The 27,031-nt window shown below is 38.9% G+C and overlaps 1 protein-coding gene across 6 annotated transcripts in view; it reads left to right on the forward strand.

Moving 5' to 3' along the window:
- The window catches only part of ush2a (Usher syndrome 2A (autosomal recessive, mild)), a 216,232-nt gene that overhangs the window by 48,675 nt on the left and 140,526 nt on the right, over positions 1-27,031 (forward strand). For all 6 annotated transcript variants that reach the window (XM_040011777.1, XM_040011776.1, XM_040011778.1 and 3 more), the window contains 15 exons: positions 6,241-6,436; positions 7,480-7,610; positions 8,041-8,248; positions 10,981-11,264; positions 11,642-11,867; positions 12,024-12,161; positions 14,517-14,697; positions 17,593-17,756; positions 17,924-18,082; positions 18,184-18,412; positions 18,758-18,881; positions 20,082-20,229; positions 22,277-22,558; positions 26,109-26,284; positions 26,536-26,683. In XM_040011777.1, coding sequence (XP_039867711.1) covers positions 6,241-6,436; positions 7,480-7,610; positions 8,041-8,248; positions 10,981-11,264; positions 11,642-11,867; positions 12,024-12,161; positions 14,517-14,697; positions 17,593-17,756; positions 17,924-18,082; positions 18,184-18,412; positions 18,758-18,881; positions 20,082-20,229; positions 22,277-22,558; positions 26,109-26,284; positions 26,536-26,683 — 2,794 coding nt within the window. The remainder of the gene's footprint in view (positions 1-6,240; positions 6,437-7,479; positions 7,611-8,040; positions 8,249-10,980; positions 11,265-11,641; positions 11,868-12,023; positions 12,162-14,516; positions 14,698-17,592; positions 17,757-17,923; positions 18,083-18,183; positions 18,413-18,757; positions 18,882-20,081; positions 20,230-22,276; positions 22,559-26,108; positions 26,285-26,535; positions 26,684-27,031) is intronic.

The raw sequence follows: 27,031 nt of genomic DNA on the forward strand, positions 1-27,031 counted from the left end.
AAGTTTAGTTTCTGTGATTATGATTAAACTGATTAAACTGTGTATTCATTTATATCCACTAAAACAAATGGACCTAAAGTCTGCCTAAAGTTGTTTTCATAAAATTTTAGAGAAAATGGTTTTATGTGTATGTGAATTACTGGAATGCTACTTGCAGCAGTTAGCTGGGTAGTTGCTACATAAGTTGTTAAGTAAAATGTCTTTTTTGCAGTCTGTAGAGTTTCTGGTTATAGTTGCCAATCATTTAAGGTGAAACCGAAAGTACGTTGTGAGTATTCACACACTGGTAACAGAATGAGTAGTTTGACCTAAACCATCACTGTGTGACCAGATGTTAGTTTGACTGGAAGCTAATACAACTTGTAAGGTAGTAGTAGGCATCACCCTAAGAAAAACCCCTTGTAGTCTGCAGTGAAATGTTCGATATGACGGCTTCACCTCACTGTAGCACAGGACAGCCTGCATTATTCACTACTTATGTATCATTCATACACCTGTGTCTGTGCATTAGTTTTTGCATGTGTGTGTCTCTGCATGTGTGTATGTGCAACAGAGTACATTGATGAAGACGCACAGCTGTCAGCTAGCAGCTGTTAAATTTCTTTCTTTTACTTTGCTCTCAAATAACAGACAGCCTCCTACACACACGCATGTATTTAATAATTTTACTCTTACATGAACCTCACACTAAAATAAAAGTTATCACAGAAAGTGCTCTACACACACACACACACACAGACAGAAACTAAACTTCAGTCATAATCTTCAGACTATGACAAAAAATTTCCCCCTTTTTTTCTCCTTTTCTCTATTTTATACACCACATTTGTCGTTCCACTCTTAGGTCCCTGTCCCACCTCCGCCCTCTTCTCTTTGTCGATCGCTCCCTCTCTCACACACTCTGTCTTTCTCTCTCGGGTCTCACTTTAAATAATGTCTCAAATCGACTAGAACAATTACATTCCCTCAGCATGCATCTCTAATCAGTTCTCTTTCTTTTTCTGTTTGTATTTCGCTTCATTTCACTCAGCTGTTTTTTTTCTATTCCCTCTCACTCTTTATTGCCTCACTTTCTAAGTATTTAATTCATTCCTATTTGGCTCTGTTTTTCATTTTTCATTCTGTATTTCCTCCTTTTTTTCTTCCTGTCTCAGGTCGATCCATCCTCCCAAGCTGCTTCTTTCCTTTTCTCTCGTACATACATTACTTCTTTTGTGTTGGAGAGATGTAGTGGAATAAGCATGGATATATTTTATGTAAATTAATCTCTACAGAAGCTACACTTCTGTGAAATACATTAGTGTGTAATATGTGCACGTGTCTTTATAGAGTCATTTTTTGTGTGTGAGCCTGTGTGCACTTTCTTTTTTCCCGAACCTGTCCATGTCATCTCTCTGAGTGAATATTCAGGGCCTTTCTTCTGTCTCTGTAATATTGGAGCATAAAAGGCTATGGGGAATATTAGCGTTTAATATTGCATGCGTTCTGTTGACTTGGATCGGGCTAGCACCATGACGGATGTTGTACTAATCTGCAGAATTTCCACAGTGACATTAAAGTGACAGAAATGCTCAGACATGTGTCAAGATGATCAACAGGGGCCTTAGAAAGCACACTTAAACTCTTTCTCCATCTCACACACACACACTTAAACACTTGTGCGCACTAACGGACACACATGCACTCTCCTTTTGATTCTTTCTTATGTGCACTCTGTGTCAGACTTGATCTTTCATTCTGTCACTCTGTCTCTGTTTGTCTACATAACTGATGGATTCCATCACATCTGAAAGTTATATCATATACTGCATTGTACATCAGATTACTCGGTTTTAACTTGCAAAATGCCTGTGTCAGTTAATGGTTCTTAAACTCCAAATTCAATTTTTTGCACATTTATTTTGTCTGAACCGTCCTCTTTTATTGGCACCTGAAATCATGAGGGAAAGTTAAATCGAACTTGATTCAGGACAAGTGAACTAACTTTGTGACTGTGTGCATGTGTGTGTGTCTTGGAAGAGTTAAAGAAAATGTTCTTTAACGATTAGTTTTTACCCCCCTCTACATATTTTTGAATACATTTAGGACCTGGTAAAAGGTGATCACAGTGCAGAGTAGTAGTTCATCCATCCTTGCATCTATCCATTTTATTTGGAGGCAGCAATCTGAGTTGAGACGCCTAGACCTCCCTGTGCCCACCCATCAAGACCTTCTGCATTACTGCAGGTTCTGCACCGCTCTGTCTCAGTATCTGCTCCCTTCTATCCTCACTTGTGAACAAAGTTCAGAGATACTTCCACTTGGGGCAGCTTCTCATTCCAAACCAAGATTGGACACTCTACTCTTTTGTGACCGAGAACTGTGGCCTCAGACTTGAAACTGCTAATTCTCATCCTATCCATTTCACACTCAGCTGCAAATTGCCCCAATGAAAGGTGCAAGATGTCAATTGATGAATCTAAAAAACACACATCATCTGCAAAAAGCAGAAACAAGATCCTAAGGCAACCAAACTGGACACTGTCCACCTCTTCACCTAGAAACTCTGTCCATAAAAAGTAATAACTTAGTGGATAGGAGCATCCCTGGCAGAGTCCAAGACCCACTGGGAATGAGTCCAGCAACGCAAACCAGTTTCTTACGGAACATATACAGGAACTGAAATGTCCCCATTGCAATGGGCCCAGTACCCAATTCTTCCTAAGCACTCCTCACATAAGACCCTAAGAGATGAGGTCAAAAACGTTTTCCAAGTCCACAAAACACAGGTACATATGTTCTTCCCTTGAATATCCATTGGAGCAGTGTTTCATGCCCAAGATGAAAATTGATCCTAATGAATCTAAGCACTGTCCCAAACTTCCACAAAATGTTGCAGTGGCACATCAACTAGAACAGCCCCAAAACATCCCTCAGTGTGATGTTGAAATTCTGCTTTTTTGGATGGATGTTGAAGATGTCTTGGATCAGGCTTTTTGCCAGATGCTCTATAATATATTTGTCTATACCAAGCCAATTGACATCTTACACTGCCACTGGTCCAACTATGTATCCCTATGTGGTGATCGGTTAACAGCTCAGCGCTCTTCTCTCTTCTCAAGCCATACAGCTATAGATGTGATGAAATTATTACGAAATCAATCATCAACCTGCGACCTAGATTGTTCTGTTGCAGGATATGCTCAAACATAATTTTTGTAGTAGAAAAACTGTGATTAGAATAGAAGTTGCCATCCTGGAAACTGTAAAATTGTTTTGTATTTATATATAATATGTGCCCTCTGAATTGGACATTGAACATGTTTTTCTGTTTCTATCCATGTGTCTGAGAGATATTGATGGCTAGTGACATTAAGTGGCATTGTCCAGGATCTCTGTGGCTCAAGTGTGCCTCAGCAGCAGATTTTCACCTGCACAGGGGTTAACTGGGTTAACTTTAGATACACACAACGTGGATATGTACACACAAATTTGCTCACACATACACAAGCCAGTGCCACGACCTTTCCAGTGAGAGCGTGAAATTGGTCATGGCATTTAGGATAAGATGAGTTGTCCCAGCAGCTTTACACATACACATATAGACACACACTTGCCTACACATACACATACACACACACACACACACACACACACACACACACACACACACACACACACACACACACACAGTTGCCTATGACAGGCCATCTAAATGTCCACACATCCATTAGAGTAGTCTCCTCACTCAGCAGGTTTTGTCCAAACATTCAAGAGTGAAAATAAGATGTTATCCTCTCCTTGGCTTCACAGTCCAAAACACACACATTCATTCATACTCACACACGCGCACCCCTTAGCTTAACTCTGTTTTTTCTTTTTGCATTAAGAATAAATGTTCTGTCATGAAACTGTTGAAAAAGAAAAACAGTGACATTAAAGAGTCACTGACAGAAATGCCAAACTCAAAAATTAGCTTAGTAAATAACTTTTTTCTGTTGTTTTGGGTTCACAGTGCAGCGACTATGTGCAGAAGATTAAAGCAAATAGAATTAAAGGAACTTAAACTCAGTTTTACTTATGTGCTGTTCTTTTTTTTGCTGTGAGTACTGTGTGCAGATGATGGAGCGCCATCAAAACCTTTTGTATGAGGAAGAGAATGAGCGTTTGCGCTCTTCTTTTAACTGCCAAACACCAGTCCCTCAACTAATTAGCAGGCAGGGAGAGAGAGAAGGTAACGCAATGTTGAATGAAAAGAAAAGAGAAGAAAGAAAAACTCCCCCTTTCATTTGGTATGGTAATATTTCCTGCTCACATACTCACTGTGGCTATGAGAACAAGCAGTTGGGGGACAGTAGAGACAGGGGGAAGGGAGAGAGGAATCGGAGAGGTGGGAAGCAGGGAGAGATGTACAGAGTGATTTGTTTTTCAGATAGAGGGGAAATGAAGGAAGGAAGTGTGGGAAGATAGAGGAGACACAGAGCTAGAGGAGGCAAAAAGAGGAATGAAAGAGTGATAGAAGAGTGGAAAACTCCCGCTCTTGGACTCATCCCCAGCGGATAAGACAAAGAGTGAGATGTAGTGAGGTTTTTCTATTTGGAGTGCAGAAAGAAAAGTACCTTTGATATGTGAAACGGTTTGGGGCATAGAGATGCTGATAGACCGGCAGAAAAGCACAGACAGATGGGCAGAAAGAGAAAAAAAGCATGGACAGACGTACAGGAGGGAACTTATTGTAGGTAAGACATCAGATAGACCTCAGGCCAAACAGCATGGCAGACAGATGAGCAGGCAGAGTGACAGAACAAACAGGAACATGCAAACAGCTCAGTGCTCCTGTGGAATTATGTGTCCCAAGACGTTCCCCTGCCTGTGTGTAGTTGTGTCTCTGTGTGTGTCTTTGTAGACTTGTTTCTTTTTGTCTCTTGTTGTTTCTGTGTTGATGCTTGAATGCATACATCGCATTTCAAGAGAATTTTCTTGCTGTTTCACTAAGTTGTGCTAATAATCAGCCAATCAAGCAGTCAGCAGTCCTCTTGATGCTGACTGCAAACATTTATTTGTTTTAATTGTTAGATGTAATCTAAAAATTTAATGACTAAATATAAAAATACCAAACTGCAAGGGTGCAGACCACAGCAGAACTACAAAGCACTTTTTTGATAAGTGGATCCTTGTGCGGACCTTGTGCATGTTGTAATTATGCTGGCATTAATTTTATTCATGTATCCATTGCTTTTTGTTGTTTGTCTCCTTTTGTGCCCCACATTGTCCCCTGCTTATGGATTATTTCTGGGCTTTGCTTCCTCTTCTGTTTCCATCAGTTTTTTGGTTCCTTTTTACTTTTACTCCGTTCTCTCGCATGCAGCACAAAATAGGAACCTCTTTCCCCATTTTGATCTACTCTCTCCCCCTCCCTCTCGCTTCCCCTGGCTTCCCTCCTCCTCTGTGTGTCATACATAATAGGACCAGTGCAGGTCTGCATGTGTCACACATGGGAGGAACTCCTGTGTTTTTTAATACATTTTTAATCCCACCATTTGAAGCCCCCCTTGTCCACTATAATTTGTACTGACTGCTGAACAAAATCAAAGGGCTTGTACTTGCTGCTTCTCGCCTCTGCTGCACTCTGCTACAAAAAAATGCATTTTTTATCACACACACACATACAACCACACACACCTTGGTATGTTTATTTTGACATGAAAGTGGGACTCTGAGAGAGCGCTGGCAGTTACAAGTCATTCCTCATTAGTAGCAGTGATTTCCCTATGCTCTTTGCGTGCGTGTGTGTGTGTGTGGTTGAATGTAGTGTTTTTATTTCTAATATAGCAGAGAATACATCAGTATTATGTGCCATTATGTGTATTATTCTTCTCTCGTTAGATTAAAAATTTCAGTGGGCCTTCGATTTTACAGTTTTTTTTTACATTTTCTCCACTTGCTCATTTATTTCTCCAGTTTTTACCATCCTGATATCACTCTTTGTTTTATAAAAGCAAACATTTCACTTTTTCTGGGATGATTTTTCTGTACAGTTTTGTTTTGTTTTAGTTTGTTTTAGTCTTTTTGAGTGAATATGTATTTTCACGCTATGACAGCTGTGTAGGTTTCAAGTTTCTGTTAATAAATAATTTTTTTAACAGGGGTATGATATTAAATGTATTATATTACTTATATGTACAGTTTAAAGTATGTCACCGTACACAAATAAAAAATGTACATCCATATATATTTACGCAATGTAATTGTTTTTCACAGTGCGAAAGCTGTGCACCACTCTACAATGACAAGCCATTCAGGTCAGGTGATCAGCTCCAACCTATGAACTGCCGACCTTGTCAGTGTCACGGCCACGCCCTCTCCTGTCATTATGATGTCTTAGCTGATGACCATCCAGATGAGCATTATCGAGGAGGAGGAGGTGTCTGCGACAACTGCATGCACAACACCACAGGTACAGATTTAGCAAAGGCAAATTATATGCTATATGGCTAATGCAGAGGCCTAGATTTGAATCCACCCCAATGCTGTTTGGTGCATGTCTTCCACAGGTCTTTCTCCCAGCTTTCCTGTCTTCTCTCCAATATAAACGAATCAATAAAACATTTACAAATGCAGATATTGAAAACCCAGTTAATTTTACCAAAAGACGAGATAAGACACTATGAGTGTTGTGAAGGGCCACTGCAATAAGTTGAACTCAGTTCTTCTCAATATTTATCTCTTTACATCTCTTTATAAGATTATTGGTGTGGTCCTCCACGCGTCCCAGTTTCTAACGTGGCCCCTTGGGAAAATGACTTTCCCATGCCCATAGTAGATTTAAAAAGTGAGGAAAAGATTGTAGAAACACCCTTCAAGTGCATTATGTTGATGTTGTTTAATTACATAGCCTAATCTGAGCAGAGCTAAGGCGAGTGTAAATGAGTAACCCACAATTTGTTGTAACAGTAAAACAATCTAACTCTCGTGTCTTTTGTTACATTAGAGTTGTATAATCAGATGACTCCAGTGATAACCTAAAGCATACTCTGCTTTATTCTCTTGAAAAATAAATAAATAATAAATAAAAGGAAATTAATGTTGTATTCAATACCTAAAACTATTGATTAATACTGAGAAGTCATCTGGAATTTGTTTACTGAGGTCATTTCACTGTGTTTTCTTCATGTCGATGCATTTTACTAATTTGCATGGGCTGTCTTAAATTCCACTTTGTTTTTGTCCTTATAGATACTAATAAACGTAAAGACACTGGTAAATTTAATCATTCTTATCCCTTTTGGTTCGGTCTTATAGCCTCAAATCCCTCCTATGTGTAAATTCAATCATGCAGTAGTTATATTTTTTCGTCAGGCTGAAAAGCACCTTACCATTTAAACAATTATGGTTAAACTGGACATTTTCAGCAGAGGTATCTCTTTTGTGCTCTGTGTGATTTCTATCTATTGACTTTTTTCACCCTTTATCGCCTTCTTTCTCCATGTTTTCTATCAGGTAAGAACTGTGAGCAGTGTATAAGTGGGTTTTTCAGGCTCGAGGACCGTGATCCCACTTCAGTTGATGTGTGCCAGCCTTGTGACTGTTACATTGCTGGAACGGTCAACGGCAGAATGGACTGTGTGCAGGTAGACACCATTACATTCAATATAGAACGATCTTAATAATCAATACAGGATGTGTATATTAAGACTATTGTAATTATAAATACACTCTTTGAAGTAGTAATTTTACAATAAACATTGTAACACCTATTACGATTGCTGTTAAGGAAATAGCATGCTATTGGTGATACCTTTTAAGCGTCAGCAAATACAACGCAATGGACAAATTCACTTCAACCTTGATCCGTCTGTGCAAAGTGAAGAGATATGGTTCTTTGACTCTGTTTTGAAATGCGTAACTTTCACGTTTATAATCTCAGAATACTTACATTTCATTATTTTATATTCACATTTTTATTAGAAAAATTGGAAAAGAAGAAGAAAGTAAAATACCGCTTTACCACGTTAATCTATGATTAAAATCTTTAACTCTTTCTCCGTTTGTCACTTTCAGATAGGAGGTCAGTGTCACTGTAAAGCTGCAGTAACAGGCCGTCAGTGTGCAGACTGTTTGCCTGGTTGGTTTGGTCTCACAGCCTCAAATCCTAATGGTTGCAGTTCCTGTAACTGCAATGGCATGGGTGTCATGAGAACCTCTACAGGGGCAGTTTCCAGCTGCAACCGTTACACAGGACAGTGCCATTGTAAACCCCATGTCACAGGTAAAAAGATCTCAAACCACTGAAGAAAGCTTAGTTTTTACAGGTGTAAATGGTGAAGGTCTTGTTTTTGAAAGAAATCAAAATCTTGCGTTTAAAGTTGTTTGTGTGTGCATCTGTCAAAGGAGACTGTTGGAGCTGCTTCTTTCAACAGCACTCTTTATATGTAGGTGTAAAACATGAGTTTTTTAGGCATCTTCCTAGATTCCTAGATCCTTTTCCTGAAAGTCAAGCATTGAAGTTGAATGTTGAGTTAAGATAATACGCTGAAAAGGGTAAGATCAGCTATCGTTTGACCTTGGTATGTTAACACAACAGCAAATCACATCGGCTAAAAAAAAATATTTTTTTTCACAAAATCTCCTTAATAACTTTTTGTTAATAACTTTTTGAGTTTTTGTTATTCCAATGGTTATTTAATTGTCCAGTAGCAGCGTACATAGGAGTGCTCATTGAGGTGTACGCAAAAGCAAAAAAAGTGGGGATACTGGGTCCAGATGAAAAACATGCACACTGATGAACACACACACACACACACTCACATCCCAAACTGTTGTGGCAGCCAAAATAAACAGGCTTTTCTGCTGGCGGTGCTTCCAGCCGTCGTGCTTCTCTTTGTGATAAATGGTTTCACTCTCTCCCCTGTGTGTCTTTGAAGACCAGGCTCATATGAAATGCAAAACCGGCCAACGCTCCTCAACTCAACGCATCGTGGTTATTGCTAAGCCTTGCTATCAAGGGTCCACATTGCGTGTGTGAGTGCAGGCATGTGTATAAGTGTTTGTTTGTGTTTATGTGTATGTTTAAAAAAAATGTATGAATGTGTTCATGCACTTTTGTCTTTGCTTAGCTATGTATTGTAAATTGTAAGAGTTTCTTTGTGTGTGTGTGTGTGTGTGTGTGTGTGTGTGTGTGTGTGTGTGTGTGTGTGTACACACACAACCCATCAAGGACTAAGCTGGTATTTAAATCTCTAATACAATGCCAAGTTGATTAAAACAAACTGCTGCAGCCCCTTGTATTTTTCACACTCCTTCTTACAAGACCCATTTAGGGGTTTTTTCTGTCCTTGTTTGTTTGGTTGCTCCCACAGGTATTTTTCAGAAATGAGATTTGATTATGGCAATTTATTATCGCCAAGCTGATACTTTGAGTAGAGCAATGGCAGGCAAGCTTCAGAAGGACGGAATTGAAATGTGTGCACGGAGACTCAGATACACACTTGCAGACACACATGCACACTCATAACAAGGTGCCAGAGTGCAGTGTGTACATAATAGTGTTTGAAATGGTGATGCATGAGCCTGTTAACCAGCTGGCTACTGATAAAAGGGCTGGCCATGTCCCGAACAACACACACACACATATGCACACGTGGACACCTCAGAACAAAATTACATCCTTTCTGTTCTGATCTAATATCTTCTAACACAGGCTGTTCTCTAATGTTCTCACTTTTCGGTCCCTTTTATTGATCTCTTTTTGCCCCCCTTTTTTCTGTTTGTTTATCAAAAGTCTAATTGCGAAAATATGATTCGTAAATGGTGAGTTGGTCAGGTCACTGCTCTAAAAGAGAACACTTTGTAAGTGATGTTTTTGTTATAAGTGTATGATTCGTTATAAATTATATCATTTTTGGGGGGAAATCTACCTTGAGTACAATATATCAAATCATTGTTAGGTTTGTAACCATCAGTCTGCCAGCCTGCATATTTACCGCTAATACACTCAGTTGGACATTTGCACTCTACACACACTGACACATATCTTCATTTCACTACTATAAAATATGATATATGGAGAGATATATATTCATATCTATAAAATCATTAAAATGGGCAGACCAGGGGAAATGCCAAGTGTCTACCCCACACAGAATAGGCCCCACACACGCACACACATTAACACAGATGTACAGGTATGTTATTATTAATGTGTGTGTGCGCACACACTTTCATACCCACCCACATATGAACACCCGCTCCCTTATAAACGGCTATGGTGACTGCTTTGCCCCCGAGCATCCATTTAGGGACAGATTGCCTGTCATGGAATACGTATGGCGTATTCAAATAAGCCCTGCATGCACACACTGCATAGTTTAACTAGTCGTATAGCCTAAGATTGTTTTTTCTATAAAAACATGCAAATGTATGGACTTTGTGTTTACTAATATTTGTAATTATTATATGCAGTAATAAACTACAAAAGAGTGAAAGGAGTAATATTTAATAATGGTGTAATGAAATGCTGACCTAATCAAGTTGAAAGTTAATTAAGACTAATAACTAAACTGAAATGTTAATTTTGCATATGTTACTCTATAGCTCTTTTTGGCCTTTAAAGATAACTCAACTTTTCCTGTTTTACAAAAGATCATATTTTTAAAATTATTTTTCATATCCATCCTTCCATTTCCTATTTTCCCCCCTTCATTCTTTTCTTGTAGTTGCTTAATTTATTTATTTTCTGCTCAGTAAAATTAAGTGTTTGGCCTTAGGTAAGTGATCCATCATATGTAGAGGGCCTGGCCCTAATGATGGCAGTTTTATACACTCACCCACCATTTCTCTTGCTCTCTCTCGCTTAGACAGACACATACACTTACTCTCTCATACAAAGGTCTGCAAACAGAGGAGTGCTAACTGCTAGTTGGTGAACAAGCGATCATCAATTTTTTTTTCTTGTTTCCCATTTTTCTTTATCTCCCTTTCTCACTCCTGTTTTCGTCGCAGGCCCTTCATGTGACCGCTGTGAGTTTGGTTATTGGAACCTTTCCCACCCAGACGGCTGCATGCCATGTGACTGTGACCCTCTGGGTTCCCTCAGTCCATTCTGTGAACCTGAGGGGGGCCAGTGTGAGTGCAAACCTGGAGTCGGTGGCCTGCGATGTGACTCATGCGGTAGAGGCCTGTTTGGTTTGAGGCTGGAAGGATCTTGTGCCCCCTGCGACTGCTCACAGGAGGGGACAGTACCCGGGACAGACTGTGATCCTTACACAGGGCAGTGTGTGTGTAAGGCATGTATGACATTTTTACAATGTTTTAGACACTGACTTCCATAAAAATGGAAATAAAGCACAAATTGGAGTTAAAATTCAGGAAATTATAACTTCTGTATTTTCTGTTGTAAAATGTTCTGCTTCGATCTTCCGATTATTAATATAATACTAATATAGATTAAATGATAGAAGCACAAAAAGGAAAATAATGCATTATTGCTAGTGTGTGTGTGTGTGTGTGTGTGTGTGTGTGTGTGTGTGTGTGTGTGTGTAATCAGACAGACCGGTTTAATCCTTGGCTCCTGGCAAATTTTTTGTCCAATCCTGATACTTTAAGTTACAAGTTTAGTATGAAATCTTTTCTTTCCACATTTGTTCCATCTTTCTTTCTTCAGGAACATGTTGAAGGCCGTCGCTGTGATTCTTGCCGTCATAATTTTCACACCCTGGAGCAGCGAAACTCTCTGGGCTGTCTGCCGTGTGTGTGTGACATCAGTGGAACGGTTTCAGGGGGTGTGTGTGATATGCAGACCGGACAGTGCCCATGCAAGGAGGGAGTAGAGGGAGTGCAGTGCACCAACTGTGCTCACAACTACTATAACCAGACTTTAGACGTTGAGAGTAAGAGAACCCCAAACTGCAACTTAAATCCATGATTAGTTACACATTTATTTTTCACTCAATAATAAAACACTCAAATGAAACAAAATTGTTAACAAATTATTTAAAAAGTGCAAATTCATTCAGCCCTACTGATGTTGTTTTGTGTCCTATTAGAGGGCTTGTCCCACGGCTGTGTACCCTGTATGTGTCACCCTAAAGGAACAGTCAGCGGGTCAGTCTGCGACAGTGCCACAGGTCAATGTGTTTGTATCCCAACACGCTATGGAAAGGACTGCAGTAGCTGCCGACCTGGTGAGTTCAAAAGAAGGGATGAAAAAATGATAAGAAACTTTCACAAATAACTGTAGCATAAAAGTTCACCAATAAAATGACTCTGAATTTTGAAAAAGGGGGATGGGTGTTTCCGGTCTAAAGCTTTTGCGTTTTTCAGCCACTCTCTGCCAGGAATCAACCATAAGCATCACAGCGAATAAAATGAAGGAAAAAAGCATCCTTCAGTTGTGCACCTGTTTGGGTTAGTGTTGCAGGACAAGAGGTTGCTGTTTACGTATAGTGTCAGTGAAGAAGAAGAGCCTTCATATCATTTTACAATGACAAGTTTACAGTGACAAGTTGGGAATTGATGTGTTGATTAAAATGTGTAAAAATAATGAATAAATAAATAATAAAGTAGACATAAAGATAGAAGCTGTCACATTCTTTGTGGGTATAAGGAAACAGATGTATAATTGTGCTATAATGTCTGATCATGCTGATATTTCAATGCATTTCCGCTTCCATTCCTGCAAGCTGACTGTTTTAATTTCCTTAACTGCCAACTCATGGCAGCCATTCAGTATTTCTTGCCCAAGTGGCTAAATAGAATATCTAATTTGTTTATCATCTGGCCGGCCTTGAGAAAAATAAACTGAATTGATTTGTGATTTGGAACCTTAGTGCTTAATGCAACCTCAGACACAGTTATTGGTTTTGTGTTAAATATTATTACAAATAAATGACAAACGGTGGCTCAGTTTAGTTATTAGCAGTGGCATCAAGTGGTTATTTCAAAATGATAGCAGTTGTGCTCAAAATCAATGAAATTTTGATGTCATTAGTGTAGTTCTGAAAAAAATGAATCACAGTTGACATTGTTTGGCATATGCAACAGACAATTGTGCTCTTACAGGGTTTCTACCATTGTCTGTTTCTGTTTCTCACCGGAGTATCTCTCTATCAAAAAACTTTTGGGAAACAAATAAAAGGCGATAAAGGTTTGGATTAATTTTTTTCGATGCAGTATGACATGAATGCTTGAAGTTCAATCTTCCAATAGCAGATCCTGGTCTTAGAATGACAAATGTTGATGATGTTTTACAAAACATCAAGCATTATCATGTGGATTTTCAAAAAAGTAAAAAGAAAATTAAGCAAAGAATAAAGAAGCTAAATATTTTTTACATTTCTGTTTACATTACATTTGTGGCAGCAGTAGCTGAATAGCTGATCAATAGCTGAGTCCATGGACTGTTATACCGCCTAGGGACCTACTGGGGTTCCAGCACAGGAGCTGTTAAGGCAATCATCATGAGGAATATGAAACGTTTGAAAAATAATATCAACAGGGTTGCGTTCAACTACACCGCCACAAGGACAAATCCAGAAAATCTTTGCCATCTCCTACCACAATAACTGCATTCATTTTAGATTTAACCTCTACATTGTATCATATTTCAACCCAATATTCAATTCAATTCAATTTTATATATACAGCACAAAAATCACAACAACAGTCACCTCAAGGTGCTTTATATTTTAAGGTAGACCCTACAATAATACATACTGAAAGAAAACTAACAATCATATGACGCCTTATGAGCAAGCACTTTGGTAACTGTGGGAAGGAAAAACTCCCTTTTAACAGGAGGAAACCTCCGGCAGAACCAGGCTCGGGGAGGGGCGGGGCCATCTGCAACGACAGGTTGGGAAGAGAGAAGGAAGACGGGATAAAAGGCATGCTGTGGAGCCAGAGATTAATAACAAGTATGATTCAATGCAGAGAGGTCTATTAACACATAGTAAGTGAGAAAGGTGACTGAAGAAGAAATACTCAGTGAATCATGGGAATCCCCCAGCAGCCTACACCTATTGCAACATAACTAAGGGAGGATTCAGGGTCATCTGATCCAGCTCTAACTATATGCTTTAGCAAAAATGAAAGTTTTAAGCCTGATCTTAAAAGTAGAGAGAACTGGAAGCTGGTTCCATTGAAGAGGGGCCTGAAAACTTAAGGCTCTGCCTTTTAAATATTCTAGGAACAACAGGTAAGCCTGCACAGATATCACAGGAAAGCGTGTAATAGACACACTGGTCCACTGCATGTATTTCACGCTTTGTTCCACTTTGTTGTGTTTAAATAAGTTTCCTTTTTTAGTATAATTTTTTACCTTTATCTATTTTGGTCTTTTAGTTATTGTATCAATGACTTATATCTTGACTGCTATAAGTCTCAACAAACTTTTAGGATAAATGAAGTTTCTTATTCTCAGTTTTGTTTTTTATTCTTATTAAGGAAATGACCCTTGAGCCGTCAGACTCATACCAAAAGACTGCAGTGTATAATTAATTGCATGCTCATTACTTTATGTTATACTTATCTTTTCGCAGGCTACTACTTTTCTCCGGATCAGGATACATGTTTGGAATGTGACTGCCACCCCATTGGAGCTTTGCATCGCAGTTGTGAAAGCCAGACTGGACAGTGTGTGTGTGCCCATCCCTCAGTGGGAGGCCGACGTTGTGACCAGTGTCGTGAGATGTTTTTTGGATTCAACCCTGGTCTGGGCACGTAAGTATAAGTTTGTTTCTATTAATTGCACCACTTGTATAAACACACACATCTCATGCACAAATTCAAACACAACAGCAGATGCAGTGTCTGTGAAGACAGTTTACAGATTGCTAGGCAGACATATGACTTACATGAGTTAAGAGCTGCTTTGACCTTTACCGCTCATGTCTCTACCTGCGGGCTGTCTTGCGCACACACACACACACACACACACCTCAAACACTTATACACAAATGTTACTTTACACTTAACCTCCATGTGATGGTGGTACGCACATGCACATCCGTTCCTCTCGACAGGGTGTCACAGCAGATAGATGGTGCGCAAACTGTTTGACTAGTGATCCAGTATGTATGTGTTTGTGTGTGTGTTAGCTGACCTTGCCTGATTGCTGTATTCTCCAGTGTTAAAACATTAAAGGATGAGATCAGGCTGTGGCTGAGATCTCCTCACAGTAGAGAGGGATCGGACGATGGAGGGAGGAAAAGCAACAGTAATAGAGTTTACTTTGCAAGGACACTTGAAAAGAAAATCACATGGAAGAAAAGACTTGACTAATAAAACATAAGAGAGAAAAGCAGGGTTGGTGATGTGAGTTGAGTGGGTAATATCAGCGATGCGAAAAGAAAATCAGAGATGCTCAGACAGATTTTGCAAACGGCATTAATGAACAAAATCCAGAATTATCATTTAAACTGGTGTTGTTTGGTTGCTGGTTGTTTTGTTTTTTTCGTATCACACTTGTAGAGAAAAAAAAGACTAGCCAAGTCATGAGTTATTACTCGTTAATCTTCTGCTGGTCTCTCCACTTGATAAATATCAAGTAACACATGTATTTTTACATGTGTTTAAATATGGATGCTCTTAAGCAAGACTTCTTAGATTTTTTTTTTTTTTTTGAAGTAGTCTTCAGAAATAGTTCCCCTTGATTCTTAAAGAACAATCCAAAACTCTTGTTTAGATGTTCACTACCTTTCGTTCCATTCTCTGTCAAGATTATGGCACACTACTTGAATAATGTTGAGTCCAGCTGTTGAGTAAGTCCAGGCTCAGGGGAGGCAAAAGGATCATCGTCATGCTCAAAAATGAATCCCGGTGGTTTCAGAATCTGACCGTATTTTTTTGTGTTTGTAATTCCATCCACTTTATTAATATCCACAACACCCCAGACTGAAATGTAGCTCCACAGCATCACAGAGCTTCCACTGTGTTTCACAGATGGCTGCAGACACTCACTGTTGTACCTCTTTCCTGATTTAAGGCAGTTACACGGTGTTGCAAAAAACCCAAAACAAAAAAAGAAATTCAGAATTTCCAGGGTCTGAACTTGCCGTGTAACCTGTATACACAACTTTTTTGCTGAAAATTGGTCCTCGAAAAACTGTGGAAAAAAATGGAATTGGCGTTGTAACGTTAAATATAACTTATAGCTTATTATTGATTCATAGGTCAGTATTTAGTGGCTTAACAAACTGCAAAACATTCTACTGAAACAATCCAGAGGAAAATCTCCAGAAAGTTTGCAAACCTATTGCTGAAAAGCACTAGAAAAAAATTTAAATGGTCAAAAAAATCAGGCCCCTTTAAAGAAATGACTAAAAAATTAGGTATAGCTCAAGGTTTTTGCAAAGTACTATATGTAAATGCAGAATCTCATGGTGATGCGAAGATATTTGGTACCATAAATTTTTTTGGTACCTTACTGTGTTAAAAACCTGGTTGAATGATATATGTTATATGCCGGTACTCTTAAATCCTCTCTCTCTCAGTAACGCACACATCCGGTACTTTGAAGGCTGATGAAAAAAGAAAGACTGGGTGTGATGTTGGTGTTTTCTTTCTCCTTGGGAATGGAGTGAAGGTCGAGTCACTATGGCATTTGTATGTGTGTGTATTTGTGCCTCCGTGTGTGTTTGTGGGAGCACCAGTTGACAGGACAAATTTGCGGCTCGTTATGAAGCTGTGGCTTTTCACACAGCAATAAAGAAGGTGTAGTGTTGTGTGTGTGTGTGTGTGCGTGCGTGCGTGCGTGTGTGCATGCGTGTGTGTGTAGTTTTGGGGGGGGGGGGGTCGACAGAGGGAGAGCAACTGAGAACATATGAGTACAATATGCTGTAGAATAAAAAAAAGCACACGTGGATAATGTCTGTATGTGTGTGACAGTAACATGGTTTGTACAGTTTTACCCTGCTGGAGTGCTGTGCATGTGTGTGTGCCTAAAATCCTCCTGCAAGCAGACTATTGTAAGTGTGTGTGTGTGTGTGTGTGTGTGTGTGTGTGTGTGCGCGCGCGCGCACGGTCTAAGGTGTGAGGTAGCTGGCCGGATGATCACCCACTTCCCATCCCCTGTGAGGGTAACACCACACTGCTGACCCAGACACATGCACCGCCAGACACACACACACATATAGTCACAAGCGCTCACACTTCGACAACTTGAGGAGAAATGCAGCTTTTTTGGCAAAGTTAGCTTCACAGCTACTATATAAGGTGGTGGGTGGGCTAGATGGCAGTGAGAGTCTCGCTCACAGTGTTAGGGAAAAGATCCACCACCTTTCATTCTCACACATGCCCAGTTGTCTTTGAGCAAACTTTTGCAGCTAGATTTAACAATGCACTTTGCTTTCTTTTGTACCCCACCCCAATACAGAAACACACCCGGTCAATAGTATTAACAAAATTACATTTTTTTCCTACTGTGCAGTTATCAAACTACAGAGTGTGAATTTTATTATGTCACTTAAAATCATTTTAATGATCAAGAGGTTTTTTATGCCAGTGGTTATGTTGTGTATTGATTTTTTTTGTCTTTGCATGTTACTGTGAACCATATCTTTTTAGTTATAAAAGAAAGTTAGATTTCTTTGTTTTTCTTCTCTTTTTAATAAACAGATGCCATCCTTGTGCATGTGATCCAGTGGGGAGCATCAATGGTTCGTGCCATCTGGACACAGGGATCTGTGCATGTAAGCTGTTGGTAACTGGAGATAAATGTGATTTATGTCAACTTGGGGCAAGTCATTTCGATCCTGGGAACCACTTTGGCTGCACTAAAGGTCTGTTTTACGTGTTAATAAACACACACATCAGAGCACCAACATGCCAGTGATCAGCCAGTAATCCTCAGTACATCAGTGTGAAAGTTAACATAGTACTTTTTCTAAGTTTTAATTTGTATTTTGTGTGTTTATTTATATACTTGTTTTTGTCTCTTCCTGGGCAGCACCCTCCCAGCAGCCTGCACCAGTAGGTGATGCACTCAGTTACTCATCTATTCGTCTTTCTTGGCATCCACCGGACTCCCCAAACTCTCACATACTCAACTACACACTCATTAGGGATGGACAGTCAGTGCATACTGTCCAAAGTCGCTATCCTTTTAGTATGTATCGACACAGCGTATCACACACATGTAAATATTCTTTGGTCTTTCTCCTCCCTAAATTAATTTCCTACCTATTCCTTTGTTCTTTCCATTTTAAGGCCCTGAATCTTTTGAAGACATTAGTCTGTCTCCCTTCACCAACTACTCTTACTGGCTTATAACAGCTAACGTAGCTGGTGCGACAACAAGTGCATCAGCTTCATATCGAACTTTAGGTGCACCACCTGAAGCAGACCAGCTCCATTTAAATCTTGTGGGAAGACCAGGTCCAACTAGTGCTAGCTTTAACTGGAGCACACCACGAAATGATACAGGCCCAGTGGAGAGGTAAGTAAAAAGGGAAAAGAGGGAGGTGTGGTTAAAGACTTAGCGGCATACCGCTTAGGATGGAAAAGAAACATATGAGTCTTTAAATGCACAAACCATTTTCAGCTGTCACAAATGTGGTAGGAGAAACTGGGATGTGATTTGCACCAGCAGCCTGCTTCCATTGCTTCAAATCACTGTCTTTATTTTGAACCAGTGACTGTACAGTTTACGTGGTATGCATCTTATCCTGTAGGCCTCTGTGATGTTCCAGCACTAGTTTTAACTGAAAGATGTTGAGTGATTGTGAGCAATGAAGAAATACAGACAAAAAGAAATACTTATTACTGTTGTTGTCACACATAGGTTTGTGTTATCCTCCATGGAGTCATCCAGTGAAGCAGAGCCTGCCATTCACTACACAGGCTTATCTACAGAAGCTGTGCCAAGTGGTTTAAAGCCCTTCACCCAATATACTGTAATACTAGAGGTAGGTATGACAAATGTCCACTGTTTATGGCACAACTGAGTACAAAGATATGTATTAATCAGCGACAATGTTCCAACCACCTGACTAATGTGGTGTAGGTCCTCCTCATGTTCCCAAAAAAGGTCTAAACTGTGATGCAATCCCATATGTCCCATTGTATCAGGCAACCGGTCCTGTAACTTTGGAGTTGAGGCACCCAATGATTAGACTCCTTGAACTCTTTTTCCTGTCCTATTTTATTACCCTGCTGTAAAAAACAATCAGAAAACAACATTTCCAAGAAGGGGTATTCATAGAATCCAGTCATTAGGGATTGGTTTTACTAAACCTTTGAAAACTTTTCAATTCAATTCAGTTTTATTTAAATAGTGCCAAATCACAACAACAGTTGTCTCAAGGCACTTTACATTGTAATGTAAAGACCGTACAATAATACAAAGAAAACAGAGAAAACCCCATTTTACCCCCTATGAGCAAGCGCTTTGGCGATAGTGGGAGGGAAAACCTCCCTTTTGACAGGAAGACACCTCCAGCCAAACCAGGCTCAGGGAGGGGCAGCTCTCTGCTACATCTGCTTCACATTTCTTTGCTCTCAAATAGGAGCACCTTTTCCCTTTTTATGTTGAGTGTCACTGGTTAATCAGTTTTTGTGAAGCAGTCTGCATTAAACTAAACAAGAAACAGGTGTAACCTTAGAAACCAGTTATTATTGTGAAACCAGCCCCCGATTTTGCTACCTTCTTCCATTTCCATTATTCTTTCAAGATACTTACATGCCTGTAATGGTGCTTTCAGTGGGACAGCGTTCTGACACCATTCTGTCTTAGCCAGTATTAAGGGTTTCTGTCATTTGTGCAGTTCCTCTGTGAGATTGAACCACTTATGTCAGCCTTTACTTCACACGTGAATCAATGGGACTTCTATGCCAGTGACACAGTCACTGGTTCATCAGTTGGAGCACCATGGTAGTTACTACACACTGCATTTACGGACCACCACACAAGGCTTGCTATTTAAATATACCGTACTCTTTCCCAGAGCCATCACAGTTGTTCACCCATCTGTGTTTTTAATGTTGTGGCTGATGGTAGCTATAGCTTTAAAATAATATAGAAAGTAAGCTTGAACTACTTTTTAAAAATATTTACATTATTTACAGACTAAAAAATAACAATGAAAACTGTTTAACCTTTTCAACAGGCGTGTTCTTCTGGGGGATGCACTTCTAGCCCACCACTGTCTCTTCTGACAGCCTCTGCCCCCCCACAAAACCAGCCCCCTCCTAGAATCACTGCCATAGGACCTCATACTCTGCATGCTTCTTGGGAGCCCCCCAGTGAGCCTAATGGTATGACCACAAATATACACACTCGTATGGTAATCTCATCTAATGTGTAATACTTACTTTTCTGCTTTTTATCCATTTTACATTATTCCTTGTTCTTCTGTCACACCAACTCTCTTCTTGTACTCTTTCACTTTATCTATAACTCTTCTCTGTGATTTTCTCTTGTCCATCCTGGTCACTCCCAACGTAACCCTTAGCATTCTGCAGCAGTATCACTGTCTACATACCATGCATCATAGAAGGTCTCACTGCCAAGAGAAAAAAATTGCTTATAGCTTTGCAATTAAGAATACATTGTTTATTTTAAGTAAATAACAATTGCATTATAATGTTAATGCCTGTTTCAAAATTAATAATACAGTAGAATAAATGACACACATTTTGTACATGAAACACTTGCCTAGTGGCAAAGCTTCAGGGCTGTGTCATTCAAGACACATGAGAGTCAACTTAAACCAACACACACACACACAAATGCACACACACACAGAAATACACACTGAACTGGAACTGCCTTTTGTAAATCCAGAGAGCTTTGTATTGGCTCTAAGGCTCAGTGTAAAACAAAGCCCTCTAACCTGGGTTTCTCTCTGCCTGTGTCTCTTTTTTCCCTCCACATCTGTTGATCTGTTTCCCTCGCAGTGTCATATAAAGCTCACTTAATATGGTTTTGTGTGTCATTTCATTGTCATTAGTTAATCATTTAGCATCCTTCTCACCTCTCCATTTTGATTTTGCTCTCTGTCCTTATCAGGCAATCTTTATGTTAGTTCTCCATTTCAGTCGTCCCAGCTCCGTGCATTCAAAGTGAAGCATTCAATGAGAAGTCAAGTTAAAGTAACTCTTTTATAATACGGCTATTCTTGCCTGTGTGGTCAGTGCTTCTGTGAAAATAATAAGAAACTGAAGTGGTGTTCGGGTGGAAATGATCAGTTTTAAAATGCACACATCTGCCTACACCAGTTTTTGTTTTTCCTCATTGAGTTGAGGGACAGACATCATAACGTGCATCTGGTTAGCAGTATTGCTGAGACCTGCTCAGTACTTATTTGCAAATGTGGAGCCTCTCCACAATGGTGGGTTTGTACCTTATTTTTTGCTGTGTAACATGTCTTCTGCTTTTTGGCGCTCTTTGGCACTACTTTTTGCACAAGTTTTTCATTTTTATTTAATTTTATAATTGTATATAAGCTTTTAATTTTTTCAATGAACTTGGAGAGTAAATACTGCTAAAGAATGAATATATCTATTATAGATTTTCTATTTTCCAACATTTAATGATCTACTAGTGATGCAGAGGGATTTTCAGTAAAGTTATTAGGAGTTCCAGAGAGTAGTTTGATTGGCTAAGGATAGTTAACTGTTGTTAAGATTTCTAATAAACTAAAAGTGTTGCAGTTGTAGAAGCTACACTTTTTATATAATACATAATACCTAATCATTTAAAGTATAAAGAATAAAAACCTACGTGACATCAAAGAACAGTAAAGGAAAGAAGTAAGAGCATGTTAAGCTCAGGGCAAACAAAGCTGCCAAAACAGACATTTGCATTACCGTATTTGTTTTTATTTATAATTTATATTTCTATCATTTGAAGTGTTATTTTATAACCACAACAATTGAAAACCTTTAATCGTACAAAGAGGATTTGTAGATTTCTTACTTGTTTTCATGGTGCTCTCTCCTCATTTTAACGCAATGTTGTTTTCATTTCAACAAGTCGTCAACAAAACTGCATTGCATCCATTACTATTTACTAATTGTATTCTATGTTTTTGTTTTGTTTTGTTTTTTTACTTCAACATTTGTAGTAATCACGATATGAATTTGAAAGGACTATTGTTACTATTACTAACAATAACTAAAGTGTTGTGTTAGAGCACAAATAAACTGTGCAGACAGTATTTTCTTAACAAACCCTGCAGCTGCAGCTGTTGCTTTCCTTCTTTAATTTCCTAAATAATTGTTTCGATGAAGAGCTTTTGTTTTAGCAGACATCAGAGGTAATCTCAGAGACTGATTTAACATTTGTTTTCTTTTTGTACAGGTGTTATCACAAAGTATGAGGTCTTTCTCCGTGGGCCAGTGGAGTCACAGAACCTTTCGAGTCTTGCTATTGAAAAGAGGGTGTTTTTCAGCTCTGGTTGGCTGGATCCAAGTGTCTCCTTAAGTTCCAACATAGCCAATAAAAGCTTAATGTCACCCCCTGAGACCAGTACTAATGTAACTGGTCTAGAGGCTTTTTCAACATACCAGATGAGAGTTGTAAGCACCAATATTGCAGGAAGTTGTACATCTGGGTGGACCTCAGCACGCACCATGGAGGGAGGTTTGTATATCTCGTGTTCATGATTTCAACAGCTGACTTTTACTCACTGGGTGTATTTACAGTAAGTTAAGGAATCAGGGAAATAACCAAGTAAAATCTAGTTAGGCACTGTAGCTGTGTGAAACAAAAGCCTTCAGTGGTTAATGTTTTCTGGGCAATTATCAGAAAGGGGCTTGCCCAAAGATGGCAGTTCCATTTCAGTGTTAACGGGCTGACTTTTATCCAGCTGGCAACCATCAATGACTCAGTGGTGTGTCCAGTATGGATTTTTTAAGCTAGGTTTTCCTTTCATGGCCTTCCATGGCTGAATCAGAAAAATCCGATTCTGTATTACACCTATATTCAGACAAAATGATTTGCATTCAGACACTCCAAAGAGCTTGCTTAAAATTTAAATGAGTTAAAATTTTTAACTTATGATGTTAAATTAAGGCCTGTCAATAACTGATGGACCCCAGATCTAAAAACAAATTGGAATTGAGTGACATTTTGGTTAAAATGTAGCTACACACCAGATGCCATTGCTGTTGGTTAAATGATCTTTTGTATTATATTAAAATTAGTGAGTATTTGTGAGATAGATTGTAGAAAAAGAAAGCAGGGAAGGAAGGAGGAAAGAAAAACTGCGTGTGGGGGAGGGGAAACTCATTAAGGTATTTGAATTTCAAAGGGATGATATGGCTCATTAGGACTAAATGATTGCCTCCAACGTCACTCTAAGCTATGTGTCTGGATAACAAGCATATGATAACACCATTTTGAATGTGGGATGTGTGTCAGTGTTGGTGCGCGTACATGGGCTGAGTTAGAAAGAAAGAATATGACTGTGGTTATGTCTACCGTGAATCACATTTCACAGCATATTTCACAGTTAGATGGCATCAACAGTAGAATAAAGAATCCTTCTCTCTAATCTGTCATGTAATAGTGGCTATCACAACCATAGAATTATGAAATACTTAAATCCATTAAGACCACATAATATCCACTAACCTCTCTGAATATGTCTTTTTGTTAGAATTTGTATTTATTTATTTTTTAATTTTTTTATGTGGTAGTCAAAGAAAAAAATCACCAAGTTATTAAGAAATGAAAAATAAATTTTGCAGGTTCAGCCGACACATTTTAGGTTAAACTGTCAGACGCACATCTTAGAGAATGTTAGACTCACTGGCTGATACTCAAAAGTGGTGAAATTAATGTGGAGCCAAATTTAATAATCTACTAAAATAGAGAGAATACAGTCACTGTTTTGAATCTGTTCTCACTTTTCTGATAAGTTATGAGATGACTTACCTGTTTGCTAATACCAAATGAAGATGAGACAGAGAACTTACAGAAGTTCATGTGAGGCAGCAGTGCTAACCCCTGCATCACTATGCCACTTCAAGAGTTGGCTTAATAAACATAAAAGGCTGTTAATGAATACCTAAAAGTGACTTTAGAAGCAAACCTAAAATTAGATAACAAGTGATATAAGTTGGGGCTTGATTTGTTAAGAACAGAAACGCAAAGCCAATGTATTTATAAAACACTTGTTCCTAATCTTACAAACAAAGACATAACTATAACCAAACACCAGCACTACACATACAATAAAAGAAGCAGCAAATGAATGAATGAATTACTAAAAAAGCAGTAGTTGCACAGAAAATATACATCATATCAAGCGGTTTGGAATTGTATTTGTACTGATATAATACAGAACAAGGTTAGTTACCACTTGCATGTCTGAGAGGCAAAATCATGAATTTTTCAAAACCATCCTGAGGAGGACAGACCTTTGACCTTTGTTATCCTGGAGTATCGTGTTCTCCATGTTTGTTGGGAAAGTGATGCAACAGTGTATTTAAACTTTCAAACACATGTTACAGTTCTAACAAACTTGAAAATGGATATTTACTATGGCCACCTTTATTTCTCAAAGCAGCCTGAGCTCTCTTAGGTAAGCGTCCTTGTTATTTCTTGAAGTAAACTTCAGGAATTGCTTTCCAGGCTTCTTGAAGGACTTTCCAAAGTTCTTCTTTGGATGTTGGCAGCTTTTTGTTCCGTTCTCTATCATGATGATCCCACACTGCTTCATTAATGTTGAGGTCCAGGCTCTGGGGAGGCCAGTCCATGACTGATAGTATTCCACTGTGTGTTTTTCTAGGCAGGCATGCTTTTACAGCATTGGCCGTGTTTGGGATCATTGTCATACTAAAAAATGAAGTGTTTGCCAATCAGAGGCTTTCCAGATGGTATTGCATGCTTGATCAAAATCTGATGGTACTTTTCTGCATTCAGCACCACTGACTGGATTGCAGCCCCAGACCATGACAGAACCCAGGCGTATCGCCAAGATTCTGATTTTGGATGGGCTAGAGTAATTTGGGCTTTTAATTAAGGTAGTTAATGTTTTTAATACTACTGATTCTATTTATTACAAGCAGGTACATGTATGTGTATAAATTAAGAAAATATTGCTTGATCTTGATTATAATTTTTCATGGGTTTTATATATAGCAAGATAGCCTATTCAATCATTTAAACAGAAATCCAGTTGTAATAAGATAAAAAAAAAAATATTTGAATGATTACTGTCATTTAAAGAAGAGAGAAACAAGGAGAGGACAAAAGAGACTATTGAGTGAGCTACAGTACATTGACTCAAAGGGAGCAGTACACTGTGTTGTAATTTTCAGCACTAACCACGATGTACTTGCTCAGATTTAAAAGATATTGGGCAGTGTGAAATAGCCATTGCGATTCATCAGAATTTATCTACGATAACTCCATAAGTGTTGTCTATTAACCCCCCCCCCCCACACACACACACACACACACACAGATTTTTTTTTTTATGTCTTTTGTGACAGGCTCCTTGTAACAAAGTGTCTAAAGATACTTTTTATATATTGGGTTATGTTTAGCTAAGTTGCCTACCTGTGTAGACACAACTCTGGTTCATCCCTTCAGTTAGGTGCCTTTTTATGATTGAATCAGGTCATTGTTAAGTGGGTTAGAAATGAGAAATGTTCCTATGAAAATGGTCATGTGCAAGGAGTGTACTGAAAATTAGTGAAAAATTAGTGAACCCCCCCCCCACTTGAAACTGTACTTGGTGTCTGCTGTGCTGCAAATTGCTGATTTGCTAACTATTTACCCTGCTGTAAAAATATTTTTTTGCATTGGTGACTTTGTTTTCAGTTTGTTACAAGTTTGTAAGCTACATAAGAAGAAATTAGCAGGAAAGAGCTGTTGTTCAGAGAGCAGGTTGCGGTCTTCCTCGGTGTAAATGTCTCTGATTAAAACCTTTATAATGCTGCTTTATACATAATTTTGGCTGCATTGAAATTAAATCTGTATACAGATAGACAAATGCCTAATCTACGGACCCCCTGAAAAGTCACAATGTGTATTAGAGTGTTAGCTTGAAATCAGATTTACTTTACCCTGTAATAACTTGTGTGTTAGCTTAGGATATGCTTATGCTCTTTGTGATCTCTGTAAATAGCTGATCTGTGGCATGGAGGTCTGATAATGAAAACGTTGCAATATGTGTTTCCAGTGCCAGAGTTTATGGCTCCTCCAGAAGTGTCCGCACTGTCGTCTACCAGTCTTAAAGTAACCTGGAGCACTGCTGAAGACCACGGGGTCATCGCCAGAGGACAGGTGACAGAATATCGGGTCAACCTGCTAACCGAACAGACCAACAATCCATATGCCCCTCCGGTTATTAGTCAGGTAAGCACATTCACACATAAAATTGGAAATAATTGCCCGGACAACCTACCAAAAAAAAAAAGAGCTTACCTGGCAGAAATGTAATATACAGCAAATGACATTTATTTTGAAGATAAATGCTTTCGTGTTAGGTCATTTTCACTAACTTTTCACAATGTAGGAATTTTCTAAAAACAAAAAAAAAAAAATGGGATAGTCTCTTTGTTTTCTTCTGTTTCTGTTTTTATATTCCTTGTCCCTGTGTTTTGCAGGCGTTGCATAGAGTGGGCCCATCATCCCATCCAGTTTACGTAGTGAAAGGATTGAAACCTTATCACGTGTACAACTTCACTGTCACACTCTGCACAAAAGCAGGTTGCATTACCAGTCTGCCAAGCACTGGATGGACCTTACCAGCAGGTAGAGCATAAAGATTTATGCAAAACACACACAGACATAAACAAATGCACGCTTCTCGGCAATAATGAAATACTGATAGTTCCCAAATATTGTCTTTTTAAAGTATAATAGTAGTTATTTTACATAGTGTGGTGTTTGCATAACAACTGCAAAACAAACCTCTGACATATGCACGCACAAACAGACACACACACACACCCAAAAGCACTCAGTCAGTCACCGGGTACTTGAGTGGCGACAGCATTGGTCATGTTAACTAGGGGGGATATTCATGGTGCACGGCAGTAAAAACAATTTACTGTTAATTACAAGGAGAAAAATGTGGCGTAGCACACACTTCCTGCTGGC

The sequence above is a fragment of the Simochromis diagramma genome, unplaced genomic scaffold (assembly GCF_900408965.1).
Source record: "Simochromis diagramma unplaced genomic scaffold, fSimDia1.1 OVJJ01000603.1, whole genome shotgun sequence".
Classification (NCBI taxonomy): Eukaryota; Metazoa; Chordata; class Actinopteri; order Cichliformes; family Cichlidae; genus Simochromis; species Simochromis diagramma.